This window comes from Camelus dromedarius, chromosome 19, assembly GCF_036321535.1.
Source record: "Camelus dromedarius isolate mCamDro1 chromosome 19, mCamDro1.pat, whole genome shotgun sequence".
NCBI classification, from domain to species: Eukaryota; Metazoa; Chordata; class Mammalia; order Artiodactyla; family Camelidae; genus Camelus; species Camelus dromedarius.
Window position 1 is genome coordinate 19,701,437 of NC_087454.1, and position 22,285 is coordinate 19,723,721.

Below are 22,285 nucleotides of genomic sequence, written 5' to 3' on the forward strand. Positions count from 1 at the left end.
AAACTCCCAAGGAAATGGCAGGAGGGCAGTCCCCTCCTTCCTGCTGAGATATCTGGGGGAGCAGCGGCTTACTGAAGTTCATGTCTTGGGTCACCAAAGGACCAGCTGTTAGCAGAACAGGGTGCCGCATTTCTGCCCAGTTTTTGCTGAGCTAAGCAATTCTGTCTTCCCAAGAGCTACCGCAGCGGGGAGCTTTCAGGGCGTGCCCCATTCCACCTTCCAACGCCTGGCACCCCAGGGTTCCCAATTCCTGCACCCCCGAAAACTATTCTTTTTACACCAAAACACTCAGGCATAGAGGAAAAAACTCTTGCGCAATGTCATTTTTCTTGAAAAGACCCAAATACCTAAAACCCCAAACCCAGTACCCACCCATTCGTCCTTTCATTTTCCAGCGTGGACAACAATAGAGGACTACAACTCCCAGGGAAGACTGCGCTCGTCCACCCCGAGCAGGGACCAATGGACGTCTGATACATGACCGGCAAGGACTAATCAGGACCAGCCTCAGTGAGGCTTTGTCTCCCCACAGCGGCGCGGGGCGCGTTCTCCCGCCTCCTGGCCCCGGCGCACGCGCGCCCCGCCCTGCCCGCCTTTCCTCCGCGCCCTCCCCTCTCCTTTCTCCCTCTCAGAACCTTCCTGCCGCCGCGTTCGGACCTCGCTGCTGCAGCCTCCGGGGCCGTCCCATCCTTCCAGCCTGCGACCAGCAGCAGAGAAAAACAAATTACTCATCATTTTCTTGCCCCGTACACACCTTGAGGCGAGCAAAAAGATTAGAATAAATTTTAACCATGAGGGAAATCGTGCACATCCAGGCTGGTCAGTGTGGCAACCAGATCGGTGCCAAGGTAAGGAATTTTAACCTCTTTTAACTATATTTCTTTCTGAGAAGAGAAAAATCCAGTCAAATTGTGAAGAATGGTTATAAAACATTTGCACCCTCTATCTTTGGTCAAGCTTCCCCCCTCCCCAAAAGAAAGTTTTATATGTATAGTACACGTTTGTAGCTAGGATTTGCTTTTGAAAAATGAGGAATTATTTTTCTCGGCAGGCTCCTTTTGCAGAGGCTGTTAAAAGCACCCTTCAGGTTTAGGGGGCGGGAAAACCGAGCTTCTGTAAAATTTCACTTAAAAGGGGTTCTTCTAACGGTCCGAGGACCGGGGAACGGGGGTGATGCGGAAACGGCCCGAGACAAAGCGAGGCGAGGTTTTTCCCATGTGCATCCCCGTGGCGGGGCTTCGTAGGGCTAAGAGGAAAGGGGCGAGGCTGGTGGGTAGCTGCAGAGAGGTCGGATTCAAAGGTGGGAGACGCGACGCGCCAGGGGGGGCTGCACTACGCGATATCCTTTACAAAAGATCAGGGATCCCCGCGCACACGCGATCTCCAAAGAGTGGTCCAGCAGTTTTCCGTGTATGGAAGGTTAGTATGAGCTGGATTAACTTCACTCCCTTTCATTTACCCTTACAGAGACCCTTTCAGGGCATGAAGATACGAAGATAGAAGTCGAGGGGAAAGGTGGGGTAGGGGGCTTTCTTTAAGGGGCCCCTCAGGGCTAAAGGGTAGGACAAAGGGGAAAAGTCCTCATTTAAAGCAAGAGGGGGAAAGCTACCAAAGAAAATTCCGGGGCCAAGGGAAGGGTTTTTTTTTTTTTTTTTTTTTTTTTGCGCGCGCGGTTATAGTGTAGCGGGGGAGGGGTGGGGAGGAAGTGCGGCTGCTACGTTGTAGCAGAAGGGCGGGACCCGGCGCCCCTGGCGCGCTGGGACAATGCGGCCCAGCCGGCCGGCTGGGGGCGCGCTAGCTCTAGCCGAGCCCCGCCCCTGGCGCGCGGAATTCGCTCTTCGGCCCCGCCCACGCTCGGCGCCTCCTTTTGTCGGCGCGCGCGTGCGCCGCGGTCACGTGCAGGGCGGGGGTGGGTGCCTGCGGCAGTGGCTCTTTTCTCTGGTCCTGCGGGACCGGGACGTGCGCTTCTCCGAGCAGGTCGGCCGCCTCTGTCTACCTACCTCGGTGCCTGCGATCGCGTCTTCCCATCTCATCCCAAGCGGTGAAAGCTGCGACTTTCCCGGGGGCGCAGAGATATAGGGAAAAGGGTGTGGCCGACAGAAGGAATGCCAGGCCTTAGGGAGGGCCCACCATGGGCGTGTCCGGAGTTAAAATGGCGGTAGTGGGGTATGATTATCTGGAACTGAGCTGCTGTAACTCATTGCTCTCTGGCAGTTCTGGGAGGTGATCAGTGATGAACATGGCATCGACCCCACCGGAACCTATCATGGGGATAGCGACCTGCAGCTGGACCGCATCTCTGTGTACTACAATGAAGCCACAGGTGAGGGCAGGAGCCCAGAAGCATGGGTCCCATCTTTCCCACTTCTCCCAGCTCTCGTTCCATCCCTGGGAAACCCCCAAACCCCTTTTCCCCTTTGAATGAATCCATCCTTTCCCTTTGGAGGTCTTTCTCAGTTCTCCACCCAGGCCCAAAAATAGCTCTGCTGCCACCTGGTGTCAGCGACTGGAATCACAAGTTTGAGTCCCCGGCTGTCTCCCAGCCCCGATGTTACTTGCCTTTACATCTGCCGGTGTTTACTCTTCTACTTTATTCCGTGTAGGTGGCAAATATGTTCCTCGCGCTATCTTGGTGGATCTAGAACCCGGGACCATGGACTCTGTTCGCTCAGGTCCTTTTGGTCAGATCTTCAGACCAGACAACTTTGTTTTTGGTGAGTTATACAGGTAGTAGTAGATACTCTTATTCAACTTATTTGTGTGCAACGGGACAGCAAGAGTTAGGAAATGACTGTACTGGAGAGCGTGCAGGGATGTGTATAAGTTTAGTGGAGAGTGGAGGTAGTGACTGCTTTAGCTAGTTAATGGGGGTGTTGGGGGTGTATCATAGGGGAGAGAGAAGGAAGACACACTCCCAGTATTACTCCAAAAGTAGAAATGTGGCCATGTATCTTTCACACTTTACTAATCAAGTTTGCCTTCTGACCCCACTGCAGGTCAGTCTGGTGCAGGCAACAACTGGGCCAAGGGCCACTACACAGAGGGGGCCGAGCTGGTTGACTCGGTCTTGGATGTGGTCCGGAAGGAGGCTGAGAGCTGTGACTGCCTGCAGGGCTTCCAGCTGACCCACTCGCTGGGCGGGGGCACAGGCTCTGGGATGGGTACCTTGCTTATCAGCAAGATCCGTGAAGAGTATCCTGACCGCATCATGAACACCTTCAGTGTGGTACCCTCACCCAAGGTGTCCGACACTGTGGTGGAGCCCTACAATGCCACCCTCTCCGTCCATCAGTTGGTGGAGAACACCGACGAGACCTACTGCATCGACAACGAGGCCCTTTACGACATCTGCTTCCGCACCCTCAAGCTGACCACGCCAACCTACGGGGACCTGAACCACCTCGTCTCAGCCACTATGAGCGGTGTCACCACCTGCCTTCGCTTCCCTGGTCAGCTCAATGCTGACCTCCGCAAGCTGGCAGTCAACATGGTGCCCTTCCCACGTCTCCACTTCTTCATGCCCGGCTTTGCCCCTCTCACCAGCCGTGGCAGCCAGCAGTATCGGGCCCTCACTGTGCCCGAACTCACCCAGCAGGTCTTCGATGCCAAGAATATGATGGCTGCCTGTGACCCCCGCCATGGCCGGTACCTCACCGTGGCTGCTGTCTTCCGTGGGCGGATGTCCATGAAGGAGGTGGATGAGCAGATGCTTAACGTGCAGAACAAGAATAGTAGCTACTTCGTGGAATGGATCCCCAACAATGTCAAGACAGCCGTCTGCGACATCCCACCCCGTGGCCTCAAGATGGCAGTCACCTTCATCGGAAACAGCACAGCCATCCAGGAGCTGTTCAAGCGCATCTCGGAGCAGTTCACTGCCATGTTCCGCCGGAAGGCCTTCCTCCACTGGTACACAGGTGAGGGCATGGACGAGATGGAGTTCACCGAGGCTGAGAGCAACATGAATGACCTCGTCTCCGAGTACCAGCAGTACCAGGATGCCACCGCAGAAGAGGAGGAGGATTTCGGTGAGGAAGCCGAAGAGGAGGCCTAAGGCCGAGCCCCATCACCTCAGCCTTCTCAGTCCCCTCAGCCTTCTTCCTCAACCGCCCCTTTCCCTCAGAATTCGCGTTTTCTGCCTCTATCTTGTTTCTTTTGGGGGGGGTGGGTTCTAGAACAGTGCCTGGCACATAATAGGCGCTCAATAAATATTTGTTGTTTGTTGAATGTCTCCTCTCTCTTTCCACTCTGGGAAACCTAGATTTCTGCCATTCTGGGTAACCCTGTTTTTCCTTCTGGTGCCCACTCCTCCCATCTGTCCAGTTAACATTCCCCTCTCTTTTCAAGATAACTCTCCAAGAAGCTGGATCTCATCAGATCCCATTTAGAACTGTGTGCTGAAAACCCGGATGGGTGACTACCATCCTAGGCCCATGTGGTAGCCCAGGGGAAAGGAAACCAAGCAACCTCACAGCAGGGAGAAGTCCCTACAAGGAAAGGGTGGGGGTTTGGAGAGGGCCGTCCAAGCTGTGGAAGTCCTAATTTTCAGGTATCTCCGTGCTCTCAGTTTCCAGGGAGGTGTTAACAGTATTATCTCCATTTTCAGTCTCCCTTCAAGCTCTGTCCTTGAGCTGTTTCTTTTGCAGGGGTCTGGCCCCACCCTGTCAAGGGGGATCCTTCCCTCTCTACCACTTTGCTTCCTTTAAGTGCTGGGATTCCTTCCTTTATTCCTGCTCAGAAAGGGGGTCAAGGAGAGACTAGCCTTGGTCTGTCAACTTCCAGAAAGGCCCTCCCCACTCCGTCTTCCTGCATAAAAAATGAATACCAGCCCTTTTGTGTGTTTCTGGAAAGGGGTGTGCTGCCGCCTAAATGTTTGTCATTCCCCGGAGAGGGGACAGGATACCCTGTCTTGGCAACATCTCATCTCTTTTGCTATTGCCTTTTCCCCCTCAACCTTGGTTTTGTCCTATTCTACACTTCAGATTTCTATTTTGTGTTGAACTTGCTGCTTTTTTTCATATTGAAAAGATGACTGCCCCAAGAGCCAAAAATAAATGGGAATTGAAAAAAAAAAGTTGCAAGACGTGTGCTCATTCAGGGAAAGATTGCTGGTGGAGGCATGGGGCTCAAATTGTTAATGCTATATACTGTGCTTCCCATAGTGATGAAAATATCTTTATACCTTAATTGCTGGTACCCACCACCAGTACCAGGCTTAATAGCTAGGATAGGCATAGGCTCAGATGTAGGATCTAGGGATAGAAAAGGGGAAATGACATGAATGTTAAGTAAGTGGTTGCCAGACTAGCATCATCAGTGTCCCCTTGAAACGGATATTCTCAGGCCTGCCCAGGTATACTGAACCAGAAATGGGTTGGACCCCAGCAGTCTTTTAATGGTATTCCAGAAGAATATCGTGAAAGCATGGAGCTGAAAGCCACTGTTGTGCCACTTTCAATGCACAGCACATGGAGGGTTCCTTTGGGTGGTGGATGTCGCTGTTTTTTGTAATGCTGTGGGTTTTCTCAGTCAACCTAAGGCAATCACTAGCGGGGATGTCATATGATGGTCCCATTCTAAACTAAGGTTATGTTCCACCTAGTACCTCATGCTTTAAAGAGCGCAGCGTAACAGTCTCAAAGATATCCTCAAATGTAACAATTGGAAATTTAAAAATAATTTCCCTTGGCCATATTTTCAGTAATTCTAGGGTCCAATGTAATTCTCAGATAGCTTCCACTTCAGCATGCTTTTCTGACTATAAGCAACTTTGGGGGAAAAATTAATCCTGCAACTCAACAGGACACAAGTTAACTACTGCCTTTCTCCCATTTTAAAAAGCCTATTGAATGCAAGGGGGAAAGATGCATTCTAGCATTTATTCTGAATTCTGTTTCATTAACTATCAGTACTTATTAACAGCATTTATTTGACAAGTAAAACTGAAAACCTGCAGACCATCCCCTCAAGTCTCAGTCAGGAAAGAATTCTGGACAACAGGCTCAGACAGTAATTAAGTTAAATACATTGAGGGGTGGGATCATCAGAAGGCTGGCATGGGACCCCTGGGGGACGGGCAGTCTTGGCAGTGTGGGGTTGGGAAAGGGAGCAACCTTTCCCCTCCAAGGCAAGGCACAGGCTGTTTGGCAAGGAGAGATGAGGGTTGGAACCCTGCTGTCAAAGGACAGCTCAGGTAGCCAGCTTAAGTGCATGCAATGTGGGGACCATTCAGGCAATGAGGCTTGAGCTACGAGGGTGGGCATCACGAAGGTCGAGGGCTCAGGCTGTTCGCAAAGGCTTGTGGTTCACCTGGCAAAAAGACGACAGTGATGACTTAGGGACCAGGTACCCTAATCTCCCAGGACCTCATCTGGATGAATGGGCTACAGGGTAGACAAATTTCCAGGAGTACTGTAGTTTTTTTCTGGCACCCTACCTCACCCCTTTGCCAAGCAGTCATTGTATAACAATGACTGATTTACTGCAAGTGGGTGAAGGGGCCAGAGCCCTGCTTGCACAACCCTCCTTAGCTCCCAATTTTCCACTGCAGGCCTCAGGGAGACTTCAAGGAATCCAGCTTGAAGGTCACTGCTATGGTCCAATGCTTTTATTTATGTATGCATTTTTTATTTAACTCTCTTATATGGTACTTACCATGTGCTAAACACTGTTCTAAACAACATGCAAATATTTATTCATTTAATCCCCTTAGCAATTCAACAGGATAGTTACTTTAATTAACCCGGTTTTAAGGTGAAGAAACAGGTGCAGAGAAGATTAACTTGTCCAAGGTCAGTTAGCAGTCTTTGGAGCCAGGATTCCAACAAAACAGTCTGGTTCTAGATCCTGCCCTCTGATCTCTACCATAATCTACAGGTGAATAAACAGGCACCAAGGACAGCAGTGATGGGCCTTGGAATTAATTGTCAACAGGCTACAACTAGCTCCTTCTGCTAGTGGGGCGACCACAAGCACAGGCCCCAGAAACAGCGGGCCCGGGTCTGAAACACAGCTTCACCAGCAGTATGCCATGGGCTAAGCTACCTAACATGTTGAAAGTTCAGTTTTTTTACTTTGTAAAGCCCTACACACCCCAAAGGTAGTCTGATTTAAAAAAATTTTTTTAAACCATTTTGTGTAGAAACTTAGCACTGTGTCTGGCACATGGAAAGCAATTAATAAATGTCAGTGGCCCCCAGACCTCCTGGGTGCTGGGCCCACTGCGTCATGTGCCACAGGAACCTGGCAATTTGGCTCCATGGCCCCCACCCTAGAGGCCCTCACCTGGGAGATGCTGACGCCTGTGAGTCTCTCCACGCTCTCTGGCAGGTGGCTCAGGATGTCCAGCACTTCCCCAGTCACTTTGGCAGCCCCCATGGCCCCACTTCCACTGGACACCAGTGTGATCTTATTGGCCGAGGTCAAGGGACCGCTGATCTCCTCTGCCACCTGGTAGGTGAGACGCACACTCAGTGCCTGCGGTCTGACCCTGCCATTCCTAAGACTCCTTACCCTGGGTTTTAAGATCCCTGTTCTTCACTACAGCAAGGATCACCCTGCCTCACTCTGATCACTGATTTGTAATCCCCAGCCCTGATTTATGGCCCCCTAGGCTGGTTCTCCCCAAGTCCCTCATTTCCCCCACCCCTGATTCCCTGGTCCTGTCCCTCCTCTGCTGGTGCCCACATGACCCCCAGACCTGGGGCAGCTTCTCCAGCAGCATGTCCAGCTGAGCAGCCTCCTGGTACAGCTGGAATGCCTCTGCCTTCTTGGCCATCTGCTCAGCTTCCGCCCGGGCTCGGGCCCCTATGGCAAAGGCCTCGGCCTCCCCCCGCATCTGAGGAGAGCACAGGATACTTGTGCTACTGATGGTGGGAGTTAAGGACAAGAAATCCCAGGGCGAGCAACAACCCCTACTCCCTCCACCGACCGGCAAGAGCCAGTGGCTAACTCACCCGCACAGACTCGGCTTCTGCCTCTGCCTGCATGATCAGCTGGGACCTGGGCAGAGAAGGAAGTGGAAGGAGTAGCTGAGGAGGAGCCCTTGCTCTGGGACAGACTCCACAGAAGGGGTACAGGTAGAGGAGGCCTCAGCTTCTCTTCTGGGGGCGCCCAGGTGTGAAGGAGCCCGGAGGGGCCGGGAGGGGTGTTTACTTCTCTGCCTCTGCCAGGCGCTCCAGCCTGTAGCGCTCGGCTTCCGCTGGCTTCCGCACCCGGGCCTCCAGCTCCTTCTCCCGGCGGGCGATCTCCTGCTCCTGCACTGCCACCTGCTGGGCCCGCTCCACCACCTGCACCTGTACCCGCTGCTCCTCGATCTGCTGCTTCGTCTTGGCCACCTGGGTAGGAGGGAGGCTCAGAGTCAGAGCTGAAGAGCAAACACCCAGGAAGCCAGTGCTCCAGGGCGGGATATAAAAATAGAGCAGCAGGTACATGAAGTCGGTCCCCAGTGGGCTCAGCCTGCCCAGTGGAGTCCATTCTGGTACTGATCCAAGGCACGGTTCGGGGGTGGGTGACCTGATCCTCCCTCCAGTATCAACAGTTAGGGCTGTTCCCCAGGTGGTCTCAGCTTCAGGGCCGCAAAGGGCTGGGATCCAGCCCCTGTTCTCCTTCAGGCCAGGTGAAGCATCCCTCCTTGAGCTCCCATCTTCCTCTATTTCTCCACCGCATCTCCCTCTAGAGTATGAGCATCTGGAGGGCATTGGTGGCCATCCTCTACCTCCAGTCTCTCTCAGATCCATCTACTTCCCTCCATCTGTGCTGCGGGTACCCTAGTGCAAGCCACTGTCAATTGACTCCTGAATAGCCTCCCACTGACTTTCTTTTTGAGGTGCTGTGTGTGTCTTTTTCATTTTTATCTTTTGTATGTGATCCAAATTCTAACAAAAAAGTAAACAGTGATAAGCAAGGTTCCACCTACTTCTCAAGCCACCTGGTTGGCTCCCTTCCCCAGAAACAACTATCGTGACCAGCTTCTTGCGTATCCTTCCAGCAACTACAACATGTATACAGAGGCTTCCTCTCACTTAGGCAGATTGCATTTTCTTATCTCTTGGAGACTAGAGGGATCAGAAGACTCTTGACAAGATGTAAGTGAGTAGAGGTTTGGGCACTTCTCATCTCACTGCTCGGACTCAGCCATGCACCTCCCTGTGGGGCCCATCAACACAAGAGATAGTGCTCCTGCCTCTACTGGGCCCATCTGTTCACTCCAGAGGATGGGTGCTTCTAGAGATGACACCATGTACTGTCTTTGACCCTAAAATTTCAAACTTGTTCCAAACTGGACTATTTGCTCTTGACCCCTTGTGCAGGATCACAATGGTCCTGTGTTGGAGCACTCCCCTCAGCCTCTCTCTCCTTTGGCCCACTGTTTGGAGAAACTCAGCCTCCAACAGCTCCCTCAGAAAGACTAGGTGGGCAATACATTTTTTGAGATCTTCTTTCTCTAAGATTTTCATTCCACTTTTCTGTCTGAATGACTATAGGTTGAGTACTGATGACTACGTTGTTAATCATTTTCCACCAGAATTTTGAAGGCATTGCTCCATGGTCTTCTTGATTCTTGAGAAATCACAAGTCATTCTGATGCCCAACCCTTTGCTTGAGATCTAGTCTTTCTCTCTGGAACCTTTAGATTTTTTCTTTATTCTCAGCATTCTGAAATTTCATAATGATGAGTCTTAAGGTAGATTTTCTTTTATTCACTGTGTTGGGCTCTTGGTGGACCATCTCAATCTAAAAAGTCAGATAAACATGTTTGAATTTTTTCCACTGTTGATTTCCTTCCGCTTGCTTTGTTCTATTGGCTCACCTGGACTAGCCTCTAGTATTCTTTCCTAATGTTTCCATTTGTTTTGTTCTATTTTCTGGGAAATTTATTAGAATCTCTCTTGCATTGTGACTTAAAAAATTTTTTTTAATTTCTAAAATCTTTTTTGGTTTGTTTTCTGTTCTATAATCCTGATATCCTGAATGTGAATTCTTCTCTTATCTCACTGAGGATATTAATTTGGGGGGGTAATTAGGTTTACTTGTTTTATTTTAGAAGAGGTGCTGGGGATTGAACCTAGGACCTTGTGTATGCTAAGCATGCACTCTACCACTTGAGTTATATCCTCCCTGCTAGAGGATATTAATTTTTCTAAGCTTTCTTCTCCCTGCACAGTATGTATCCTTCAAACTGCTTTGCTGCTTGTGGTTTTGGTCTAGTCTTCCATGTCGCAGGACTCCCTCATATGTCAGGTAGTCCTTGCTTCTCTGCTCACAGGGAAGAAGGTCTGAAACACCGGAAAGAAGCTGTAGGTATGTGGGTGAGGCTCACTGGCTTTCAGCCTCACTCAAGGGTGACCTGGGCAGATCATCTGCTGAGGAACCTCTGACTCAGGATCTTCCAGTCTTTTCTTTTGGATTGCTCATGTTCCCCACAGCAGTTTTCTGATCTCTTCTTTGGAAGATGGAGGTTCTGGGAGACAAGTGGGGTGAGGGGTAAGGGGAAGCGGCCAGCGTTCAACAGGCAGTCACTTCATGCCTGTTACTGGTACAGCATCCAGGCCCTCACCTGTGCCCCGCTGGCCCTGGGTCACATCCTCTGGTTTACTCGTTAGATAATAAACCACCAGAAGTTTACTGGAGCAGTGAGGGAGCCAGACAGGGGGTCTACCTAAGAAGTCACTTTTCACCTGTTTTTCCTTATTTCAACCATCTTCATGACAGCTCCAGAGGCCCCTCGTGCTGCCAGGTCCTGAGCCTCTGATCATTTCACAGTTTTCTCCCCTGCAGCTTTGGGTCGGCTCTCTCAGACCTGCTTAGTCAATTACCATGGCTTTCCAGCTTCCAAAATGATGCTATGGTTTCTGTTCCTTCTGTTCCTATTCTCTCCACCTTTTTCTTTTTAAATCACTCTGTGTGGTCTAATGAGGTTTTAAGAGGAAGTGCAATTAGCTGCATTTATTCAATCCATCATCTTTGAAAAACCTTCTAACTCATCTCCCTGCTTCCTCTCTTCTGACAATCAATTCTCCACATGGCTGTTGGACTGATCCTTGTAAAAACATAAATTAGACCAGAGTGCCTCCCTGCTTAAAGTCCTCCAATAGCTTTCCATTGTGCTTTGAATTTTCTTCTAAGTCTCTGTCATGGCCACCTGAATCCTATGTGACCTGGCCCGCCTGCCTCCCCTCACTCACAGCACAGCAGCCATGCCAGATCAGAACCCTCCTTTCTGTTCCTGGGACATACCCAGCTCTTTCCTACCTCAGGGTCTTAGCACATGCTGATCCCCTGGCTAGCCACTTGCCCCATATAGCTATTTAAATTTAAATTACTTAAAATTAAATAAATTTAAAATTCAGCTCCCCAGTCACAGGAGCCACATTACAAGTGCTTGACATCACAGCACAGATATAGAGCATTTCCATTATCACAGAAAGTTCTATTTGAACAGCACTGGCCTAGAATGTTCTCAGCCCACAACTCTTTACCTTGCTGCCTCTTTCTCATCTTCAGGGTTTATCCCATATATCACTTCCTCACTGAAGCTTTCTCTGACCACCTTGACCTAACAGAGTATCTCCCCTACTGTATTTCACATCATCTGTTTATTTCCTTCATAGCACTTAAACAACATACTTAGAGCCTGTGAAAGTTATTTGATTATTAGTTGTTTCTTGCATTGTAATGCTAAGCTCCATGTGGGCAGGAATCTTATTGTGTCTTTTTCATACTTATATACTCACCTCCAAAACAATGTCTGGCACACAGTAAGCACTTAATAGATATCCATTGAATAAATCCTGATTTCCCCGGCACCCAGCATAAAGCCCGGCACAGAATGAGGAACTAATAAAAGCTGAACAGAACCCAAACCAGCCCAACCCTGCAACCCTGATTTGCCAACGATGGAAGCCATGTGTAGAAGATTAAGGATCTTATCCTTGAGTGGGTTAAGTCCCACCCAGGCTAGTGGTTTCCACTCTGTTAATGCTTCTGAAATGCCAATGTGTACACAAATCACTTAGGGATTATGCTAAAATGCAGATTCTGATTGGGTAGGTTGAGCTGGACCCTGAGATTTTGTATTTCTACCAAGTTCTCCAGGGATGCTGATGCTGCTGGTAAGTGGACCACACCTTGAGCAGCAAATCACTGTGCCACACTCAGGTACCTGTCAAGCCACCCAGGGATTTCACATCACAACTACAGATGTGCTGCACTTCATGCTTTCAGCCTGTACCAACTCTTGGCAAAAATGAATCTCATAATATTGCTCTCCTTCGGTACACGTCTCAAAGTACGTCAAAGTTGATTCTCGTTATTCACGGCAGTTCTGTTTTATAAAGTAGCCATCAACACTGAATTAACAAATACTTTTGTTCCTAGGATGCAGGGTAGGGTTCCTGTGAGCCTCTGGTCACAACATTTTCATCAACAGATCAATATATACCCTTGTTTTATGTGTGTTTCTGCTTAAAGACACCGTACGTAATATATACTGTTAACTCATTAACAACGAAGTCACAGCCAACAGCACTGTAACTCATGCCTGAAGGAAGCTTATCTAACACACCTATTTTCAGTCAGGCACGAACGTCACAGACTTCTTGCACTTAGGAACACTAGACAGCACTTCGGCATGAGGCTTGGGGGTCATTTTAAACTATGAAATCACCGACAAAGAGCACAAAAGTGTGAAAAATGTGGCAGTGAATATACTGTGAAAATGACACTGTTTATAGTATAAGAGTCAAAACAAGAAGGCAGAACATCTTGTTCAACCTCAACTGGGAAGCACACAGCAGGCAACTGAAACTGTTCCCCACTCTTGCAAATGGTCATCAGTACCGAGTACTGATTCTGGGGTAACCAATCAATTCTGGCAATGAGGCAAATTCTCAAATATGGGATCCACAAATGATAAGGATCGGCTGTACCTCCGGGCTCTGTCATCTCACTTTGTGGGATTCAAAGCCCAAGTCCACATTTTCCTTCCTCACAGCCTTCTTCGACCACCAGAGCTGCTGTGAGCCCATGAAGTAGCCTGTGCAAATTAGAAAAAGGTGCCCCTTCCTCTGGGTGGATGAAGATCTAGTGACCCAGGCCCGATGCACAGCTTGGCGAGTGAAGCAAGGGCTGCATCCTTCTCATCCAGGTGCCCCTGCACAGGGCACAACCTGCCCCAAGCCACGATCATCCCTATGGAACATACCCTTTCTAGACCTTTCCTTTGCTTTTTCAGCTATGTGTTTAGATCTTTAACATCTTCCTCATACGGAGGAGCTGTGTTGCAAATGGAGGCCCAAATAAGGGAATCAGAGTTAGAATATGAGAAAGAGTGGTGGCCTAAGAAGAACGGGTAGGGAGCGAAGTCGAGCCTGGCCATTGGGCCAGCATGAGGGCTCTGACCTGTAGCTGATAGGCCAGATCAGCCTGTGCTCGGCGGGTGTTGACCTCGATGTCATACGCGGCCTTCTTCAGCTCGTAGTCCCTTTGCGCCTTGGCCATCTCGATTTCACTCAGGTACTGAGCAGACACCTTTTCCTGCTTGGCTTTGGCCTCCTGTCCATGCAGAGATCAGGTAGGAAGTCAGAGAAGGGAGAAGGCCCCAGGGAGAGAACCAGCTCTCCGCCAAGTTTCCCCATCTTTACCCCAGGCCTGGCCTCATCTGTGTCCTCGGCCAACCCCAATTCACCAGCCCCTAATCCATCCCAACTCCAATAAGCCCATGGTCATCCCTATCTCTCTCACCCGGATCCCAGCATCTCTCTTGGCCTCTGCTTCCCCAATCCGTGCATCTTTTTGGACTTGAGCTGTTCGAGCCTTCCCCAAGGAGTGCAAATAGTCCTGTGGGAGAGACAAAGATATCACAGTCTTCGGGAAGGTTTAAGAGATGAGAGCAGGGAAGTGGGGAGGAGGAACGGTCTAGGTTTACCTGATCATCGTGAATGTCCTTTAGGGTGTAGCTGACCACACTGATGCCCATGTTGACCAAGTCTGAGGAGGCCACTTTGAAAACCTGTTCTGAGAATTTCTGCCTGTCCTTATAGATTTCCTAGGATAACAGGATGGAGGGAAAGAGGAATGTTAGCTCTAGATCCTCTGGCCGCTGTCTCCTATAGGCTAGCTCAGTCCTTGGGTATTCCTCCACCCTCTCACTCTGGAATCCCTTCCAGGTCTTTCCCTGCTCTCAGGCCCACCTCCACAGTCATATGGGCCATGATAGCCCTCTGGTGGCCCTCCAGCGTCTCCAGTGCAATGTGGGCAATCTCAGCCTCTGTCTTTCCCAGAAACATCTGGCAGGCGGCTGCCAACATCTCCTTGTTCTGGCCCTGGATTTTCACCTGTAGAGTGAGGGAGGGTGTGGTGAAGGTGTCAAGAAGCCAGGCAGAAAGCAGGGAGAGAAGTGGGGAGAAGTCAAGTGCCTTGGAAGTCCCTGGAGAAGCTGAGACCAGCAGAGAAATTTCTCTGCAGGCAGAGGATGGGAAGACCATGGTCAGAAGATTCTTAATGTCTGGGGACAGAGAAGGTGAAAGGGGGAGTGGACTTTGGGGGAAAGGCTCTGAAAGCCTCACCTGGGCAATGCCAGTGACTGAGATGGGGACCCCATGGCGAGTGTAAACCTTTTCACTCTTGACATTGAGGGTCAGTGTGTTGAGAGAGATCCTAAGGGAAGAAGAAGGGGTGGATAGTGAGAAAAGGAGGAAAGAGGAAACGAGGGTTCTCCTTTCCAAGTTCTCTTCTTACCTACCTCTGGATTTGCTGGATGCAAGGCAGGACAAAGACACGTCCTCCAGCCACCATGACTGGGGGGCTCCGGCAGAAACCTGCAAGATGAGGGGGCAGTGAGCTGCGGTGGCCGATCGCCCCGGCAGAGCTGAAATGTGGAAGACAGAATTGGGGAAGGGAGAAGGGTAGCAATCCCCAAGAGGAAATGTGGGAGCTGACGCGGGTCGGGGACAGTTTTGGCCTTGGAAGGGTGGTGGCTGGGAACAATCACAAGGGGGTGGCTTGCAGCCACGGGGGAGTGGGGTGGGCGGAAGGCTTGGCGCTAGGGAGCTGGTAGGGAGAAGGGGAAGGGCAGAGGCCACACTCGCAAGGGCTTGGGGGTCACTGGCTGAGAAGAGAACAATACTTACCAGAGACCACCATGGCCTCGTTTGGACCACAGGTGAAAAACATGGCTCAGGTTGGAGCTGGAGGAGAGAGAAAGCCTTTGCGGATGGAAAGGGGCGCCGTGGCGTCCACAGAAGTGAACCCTTTCCTTTTCCCGTCAGTCCCGCCCAGTCTGCAGCCACCGCGTCCCTGTCCTTTCCGCACCCATGGATCCGCTAAGGCCTTCCCCGGCGAAATTTCGCAGACCTCCCTACCCCTTGCCGCGTCCCCGCCTTCAGTGACAACGGTTTCTCCCTTATCTGATAAAAACTCTCTGGCCCCTAGAGGCCCCCAGACCCTTGCGTCCCCCTCCCTGCTCCTCCGCAGCCATCTCCCCTCCCCCATCTACCTTCCCGGACGCGGGTGGCGGCCGGCCGGGGGTCCTGGGCAGGGCCGGGGACGCGCGGGGGACCTGGAAGGTGAGCAGGGGGCCGCTCGCGGACCACCTTCCTGGAAGCTGGGCCCGCGCTGGCGCCCGCGCCCCCCACCGGGCCGCACCCTGTTGCTGCGGCAGACGCAACCCCGCCCCCCGCGGCGGACCAACCCACCCCTCGGCCCCGCGCGCTCGGCCCGCCCCTTTCCCGGCAGGCCCTGCTCTGGTCCGCAGCCCGCCGGGCCCACAGGGGCTAGGGGGCGGGTGGGGGCTGGGGCTCCATTTCACCGCCCTTCCCAGACCGGGAGCTACGCCCAGGCCGTCCCACGCCCCGCCCAGTCGCGCGGGACGTGACCTCCGTGTGTCGCGCAACCCGGGGCAAGGAAGACCGACTCATCTTGGATTTGCCCCGCGAGAACTGGGAAAACCACGAACTGGGCAACGAACCACAGCATCCGGTCACCAGATGCTGGGTTCCGTGACTCTGGCAAGCCAGTGGAGGAGCGCACGCTGCGGACTTGGTCACGGCTGCTCCATTCTGGCCCTGGCGCCTGAAGGCAAAGAGTGGGGAATCGTCGCTTGCAAAGAGAGACTCACAGAACTGCTGACAGTTAATCAAGTTTATTTGTGTTCACAGAACATACTGGGCGACCCCACAGCCGCCCTAACAGCCCACCGATCCCTCAGCCACCCCTTGGGGGCAACTCCGAGATCGAAGGCCAAGGACCTTATTCCCAGCGGTCCGCCGAAGCGTCGCACAGTAGACTCGCGAGTTGAGATGCTGGAGGACCGAGTGTCACCCGCTAAACCCACCACCCACCACCATTCTTGATTTCCAGCCCCGGCGCCCTCCCGGACCCGGGTCCTGTTCATCCCTCTTCCCTGCTTCGCTCCGTTCTGGGGCCAGCCTCCACCAATCCCACAGAACTCTATAAATACCCAGAGATCTGCACTTGCAGCAGGGGGCACATCTCGCACCCCTGCATAAGTTAAAATAAATATTACATACACCCCTCCATCACCTGGGGGACATACATAAATACATATAAATATTATTAGGAGCAATGAGAAATAAATTAACGACGCTCTTTCACGATCTGGCCTAGCCCCGGCGTGTCGGTGCCTGTCTCTCCCAGGCTCGGGCTGGCGTCACCGCTGTAGTGTTCTGAGTGTGAGTTGCCTCGGGAGTCCCAGTTTGGGATACGCTCTCGCGCACCAGGTACGCGCAGTGTTTCTTTGGTTCTTCGAATTCTTTTGGGAGTACGAAGAGCCCCAATTAGAAGGCGGCCGGGTGTTGCTGGAGAAAAGTGCTGAGGTCCAAAGCGTAGTCTGAGGGCTCCGAGGTCAGATTAAGGGGCTCGACCGGGGGCGCAGCTGTGGGTGCGGGGGACGGGGCGCTGGGGGTGTCCTCCTGGGCCAGGGGTGTCGACACACTCTCTTCAGCCGTCAGGATCTGGCAGAAGATGATGGTGAGCAGGAGAAAGAGCAGCCTTTTGGCAGGGTTCGGATCCTCGACTGGCAGCTGGCGCCGGACCTGAGAGGGGGGACAACAAAGGGAACAGGTCAGGGCCCGGGCGTCCGGTGGTTCACCCCGCTCTTCCCCCGGGCTGTCCACTTCGGCGACACTCACCACTCGTGGGTACAGGACCCTACGGCTGCGCTTTCGGTGCCCGCGGGAGGCGCTGGGGCGCGCAGCGGGTGCCACCGCGGGCTCTGGGAGAGGGTCGAAGGTGAAGATCTCAGGACCGGAGCCCCTCCGGGGTCCCGGGCTGGTGGAGGGGACCGGGGTCGGGGCCCGCAGGACGGTCATGGTCGGGAGGGAGCTGCGAGAGTGACACATGGTGCGCTGAGCTGAGCAGACGGATGAGTGGGGACCCGTAGCCCTGCAGAGCTAGTTAAGCACCCCGAGAACTGGGCGGGTCCTTCTCAACTCCACCCGCGGCTGGGAGTGGTTGGCTGGCCGGCTGGAAATTCCGAAGATTAAGCAAAGATGGGGGTGGAGACTTGGCCAGCGCAACGGTAGGCGCCCAAGTATGTGTTGTGTGAGTTGTGAGTGGAGGCGGGTGAAATCCCGGGCTGCGGGCACATGTCGGGACATGTGGCAGCTGGAGAGGGGCCCACAGACTGTTTGAAGTGTTTCTGCCACAAGCCCCATCTTTGGGAGGCAGGACAGCTTACAGAAGGAAGTCTGGCCACCCTGGTGCAACACTGACCAGCTAAGTCCAGGAACCAGTCACACACACACATTCAGACATTTGTAGGGACACAGAAAACACACAGTGTAAGAGAGAAGTCATTACAGAAATAGCCATGAAGCCTAAGAGAAACAAACACACTAGCACACAGAGAACCCTGCCTGCTTTAGTGCACGCACACACACACCACCTTGTAGAGGCAGAAAAATTTCCCCTTCTTTCTTCTAGTTTCTTTGGCTGGTCTAATAATTAAATTGATACAGGACAGAGTAACAGGAAAAAACATTTAATTGCAGACTTGCAAGAGCCCATGAAGACTTAAGACTCAAAGTCAGTCTGGCAATTGATGCTTATATACCTTCCTGAGCTAAGGAATGAGACTCGGGCCTGGAGCTTGAAGGGGAGGTGGGTAATTGACAGAAGGCTGAGAAGAGCAGGTGTTGGGTAATTAAATGGTTGCCCTGCCAAGCAGGTAAGTCTTTCAGATAAAAGCTATCTCTCTCTGGGCCAGGTCCCCTACTTAAATTATGTAGGCAGTTAAGGGAGAGGTAAAACGCTTTTCCTGAGTCTGCTGGGTCTTGACTGCCTTCAGCTCAAAATAATCCACATGCCAAAGTGCACATTGTAGGGTGGCCTATTCTGCCATATTCCCCTTCATTATGAACTTCACACACACTAAACAAAGGTGCACAGATGGCACAGGGGCAACCCAGCAATGTGCAGAAATGTTGATACATGCCTGGAGCAGAGGACCACAAAATACCAAGGCAAGAAGTTAGCAGCCACCTCCTTTTTGTCCCCCATGGTCTGGATCAACTATCAAAACTTACGAGAAGAACATTTAAACTATGAGACATTAGGCAAATGTGGTGATGATAATAACTCAAGAGAAATTGACACCTCTCCCTAACTGCCTCAGAAACAGCTGCTCATGGACACAGAATTTAACAACTTTTGAGCATTCACCGGGGCCAGGCACCCTGTTTAAAAGGTCCCGTAGAGAATACTGAGGTGGGTTTCAGTGTGTATGCTGCTGAGGGCCACCAGCCAGAAACAGTGGGCACCACAGTTGCCAAGAAAACAGAAGACTAAGTGTTGGGGGACCTAGTCGAGCTACTGTTCCTGTCTGTCTAATCAATCAGATGAGGGGGAAGGGTATAGCGCAAGTGGTAGGGCACAGGCTCAGAATGCAAGAGGTCCTGGGTTCAATCCCCAGTACCTCCTCCAAGCAGAAATCAATGAATAAACCTAATTATTCCCCCCTCATAAAAAAGAAGAAAAAAAAGAAAAGAAAACCAAACAAAACAAGCAAAAAGTCAGGCGAGGCTTCAGGGAAGAATGGCATTGGAGATGACCTTGAATAGTGGGTGGGATACCACACAGTCAGATGTGGAAGATGACTGAGAAAGAGAATGGAATCAGCAAAGGCCTTGAGCTGGAAAAGTACAGGATGTGTTTGGGGAATCACAAGAAAAACAATCTCAGGGTAAGTTTCCCGTAAAGGAGTAGTGGTGAAACCCAGCAGGACCCTGTGGGGCCCTCAGAAAAAGACTTCAGCCTCCTAGACTTTCCCTGGGTTCCAAAGAGTAGGTTCCAACTCTTACTAATAAGGGAAGGAAGAGAATGCAAAAACAAAGAGGAACAGCCAAGAAATAATAGTGCAGATAAAGGACTGGTTCCCCTTTATGAAAGATACATAATATCTTTGAGTTCTTCTGCCCCCACCGGTGGAGGAGGGCAACTCCATGCTGAGCACAAGATTTCTGGAACACCGTCCTGTTACTTCATCACCAATCAATCAGAAGAGAGTCACACACCCTGCTGCCCTCACCTCAAATTTTGCCTTTAAAAACTCTTCCCCAAAACCTATCAGGAGTTTGGGGTTTTGAGCACAAACTGCCCCTTCTCCTTGCTTGGTGCTTGCAAAAAAATCTTTCTCTGCTCAACTCTGACATTTTAGTTTGCCCTCAGTGTGCATAGGTATGCAAATTGGGGTTCAACAACAGTGGAAAGTGATGATGGCTGGAAAGGAATTGGGCAGTGGGGAGAGCTTGGCTGGCAGGCCAGGAGACTGGGTTTGACTCTAGACTGGGGAGCTTGTGGGTCATAAGGTGACATCAAAGGAGGGCAAGTTCAAAGCTGGGAATTGAGTGGGATGAAAAATATGCCCTGGATGGGGAGACACTGAAGCAGAGACAGTATATTACTAGAGAGGTTCTGGTAGAAGGAAGCAAGTTTCTGAAATGGGCTGTGACACAGGGAACCAAGAGAAGAGATGTCTCTAAGAAACATTCGTAGCATAAGATGACCAGGATTTATTGATAAGATGGGTATCATTAGGGTCAGGGAGTGTGGAGGAGGGCTGCTGACAGCAAGAGGATGGAGGGGTCAGAGCTAATTCCTTAGATGTGGGATGCATCTGGCACAGAGCCTTGCACCAGATCACATTATGCCTGGTGCTCAGGACGAGCACATATATGACCTCTTCCATTAGAGGCTCTGTCACACGTCTTTGTGTCTTCCGTAGAAACTTGCAATCTGCCTTGCATGTAGGAGTTGTTCCATAATCTTGATAGATAAAAGATGAAAATGCAGAATGGTAACTGCACATATAGTCTTCACACACTGGCTAGATCAACCCAAGCTTTTGAGACATACATACACTCCTTCAAATCGCACATCCAAATTTACAACATCATAAGAAAAGCTGAGGAGTGGGTAGGGTATAGCTGAAGTGGTAGAGCACATGCTTAGCTTGCACGAGGTCCTGGGTTCAATCTCCAGTCCCTCCATTAAAAATAAATAAATAAATATACTTAATTAACACCACCCCCCCAAAAAAGAGAAAAGCTGGGACAAGTCTCACACAGACACCAAACAAGGAACCCTTGAGGGCATTTCTCAACCAAGGATGTGTGGACATGTACATAAGGAGACAGCCCACAACTGGGTTATAAAGAGACATATTATTGTCATAAATACTATATACACTATTGCTTCCTGGACTTATATGTTGCTTCATTTTACACCCACTCCTCCTGTCTAAATGCATGAGAATCTTTCAGCATTACACACTTCTTCCTGACGAGGCATAAAACACATCTCCTTTACAAACAAAGGCACAGTCCTCTCCCACACCTGCCTTTTACACCCGCTATCATCCTCATATTTACACCCAAGCCCAGTGAGCCTACACACTTACCTCCACCCTTAAGCCAAGGCCACCTGCACACCACACAGCGATCAACATAAATACGGGTCGATTTACATGTGTGGACAGGCCCACAGGCTCACACAGACATAAATTGGGGATGGGGGAAGATAGTGATGATGGAAGAAAATTGCTTGGTGGGAGAGGGGGCAAGGCACCCAGGGTCAGCACTGCATAACTTGTTTATGATGGAAAATTTCTCCAGGGCATTAGGCAGGGGAGGGGAAATGAAGGGGGTGTCAGGCTCCCATTTCGCACTACCTCCCACATCTGGAGCTTGGCTTCCAGCTGGACCTAGTTATCCTCACTGTCCTCCTGGCACAGAGAGAACTTTCTTTGTGACAAGGCCAGAGTGGGACCAAGAGAAGCAGAGAGCCCAGATGGCTCACCATTCCTTCTCAACCAATCCCACTCCCATTCCTGGGACCCTCGGAGCGCCAAGGCTCTGCCCCTCCCTGCCACACGGGAAACTGGGGAAAGTTGAGAGTGAATCATTAAGCCAATGAAAGGGTGCGGGGGTGAGGGATGGGGAGTGACTTAAGGCCAGAAAGGGCCAGCGGGTGAGACCAACAGCTGCACCGGTTCTCACTGCCCTAATCCTGGGGAAAGACTTTTGCCGCTTTCCCGTTCCCAGCTCTCATTTCCTCCCCATCTGCCCAAGATCACCATGTTTCCTTCATTCCCTTCCTTGACCTGTGTTCTGACCTCCTACTAATCTCTCTCTTAGCCCCTTGTTTGTTTCTTCCTAAGGCTCACCACAGTAAGAAACCATTTTATGCATTTGTTTACTTTTTGATATTGTGTGTGTCCCCCACTGGAATATCATCTCCAAGTGTATACAAGACCACATCCGCCCTTGTCCTCGTGGTAGCTCTGTGGTTTCTCTAGTCCTTGGCCTTTGACCTAGTAGGGGCTTTAATAAATAAATATTTTTAAAATGAAGTATAGTTTATTTACAGTTTTGTATTAGTTTCCAGTATACAACATAGTGATTCAACAATTTAATAGGTTATACTCCATTTAAAGTTATTACAAATAATGGCTGTATTTCCCTGTGCTATGTAATATACCCTTGTCACTTAACTATTGTACACGTAGTAACCTGTATCTCTTAATCCCATACCCCTATCATGCCCCTTCCCCTTTACCTCTCCCCTCTGGTAACCACTAGTTTGGTCTTTATGTCTGTGAGTCTGTTTCTGTTTTGTTATATATATTATTATATACATATATATTTAATTTTTTAGATTTTGCATATAAGTGATAACATAGAGTACTTGTCTTTCTGTCTGAGATTTCACTAAGCATGATACTCTCTAGATCCATCCACATTGTTGCAAATGGCAAAATTTCATTCTT

At 50.7% G+C, this 22,285-nt stretch overlaps 3 protein-coding genes across 6 annotated transcripts; 1 reads left to right on the forward strand and 2 right to left on the reverse strand.

The window, feature by feature from the left end:
• The first annotated feature begins 517 nt into the window (after positions 1–517).
• TUBB (tubulin beta class I) lies at positions 518–4,227 on the forward strand. Of its 2 annotated transcripts, none has more exons than XM_010978168.3 (4): positions 518–848; positions 2,215–2,323; positions 2,604–2,714; positions 2,997–4,227. In XM_010978168.3, exons 1-4 carry the CDS (start codon positions 792–794, stop codon positions 4,052–4,054), a joined length of 1,335 nt encoding a protein of 444 aa, XP_010976470.1. In that variant the 5' UTR covers positions 518–791; the 3' UTR covers positions 4,055–4,227. The 2 variants fall into 2 exon arrangements, with proteins under 2 accessions (XP_010976470.1, XP_031291233.1); XM_031435373.2 differs by lacking the exon at positions 518–848 and adding an exon at positions 1,953–1,977.
• FLOT1 (flotillin 1) lies at positions 2,996–15,669 on the reverse strand. 3 transcript variants are annotated; one of them, XM_031435377.2, is made up of 13 exons: positions 15,497–15,668; positions 15,132–15,188; positions 14,744–14,819; positions 14,568–14,658; positions 14,193–14,336; positions 13,928–14,047; positions 13,744–13,839; positions 13,402–13,554; positions 8,155–8,336; positions 7,956–8,001; positions 7,700–7,837; positions 7,285–7,449; positions 2,996–6,309 (listed from the first exon to the last, which is right to left on the reverse strand). In XM_031435377.2, exons 2-13 carry the CDS (start codon positions 15,172–15,174, stop codon positions 6,280–6,282), a joined length of 1,284 nt encoding a protein of 427 aa, XP_031291237.1. In that variant the 5' UTR covers positions 15,175–15,188; positions 15,497–15,668; the 3' UTR covers positions 2,996–6,279. The 3 variants fall into 3 exon arrangements, with proteins under 3 accessions (XP_031291237.1, XP_031291239.1, XP_064332355.1); XM_031435379.2 differs by lacking the exon at positions 7,700–7,837 and having other exon boundaries at positions 15,497–15,669; XM_064476285.1 differs by lacking the exons at positions 14,568–14,658; positions 15,497–15,668 and having other exon boundaries at positions 15,132–15,387.
• A 456-nt stretch (positions 15,670–16,125) lies between these two features.
• IER3 (immediate early response 3) lies at positions 16,126–17,408 on the reverse strand. Its single transcript, XM_031435406.2, has 2 exons — positions 17,151–17,408; positions 16,126–17,054 (listed from the first exon to the last, which is right to left on the reverse strand). The coding sequence occupies exons 1-2, from the start codon at positions 17,358–17,360 to the stop codon at positions 16,797–16,799; spliced, it is 468 nt and encodes a 155-aa protein (XP_031291266.2). The 5' UTR covers positions 17,361–17,408; the 3' UTR covers positions 16,126–16,796.
• Between the last annotated feature and the right edge of the window lie 4,877 nt (positions 17,409–22,285).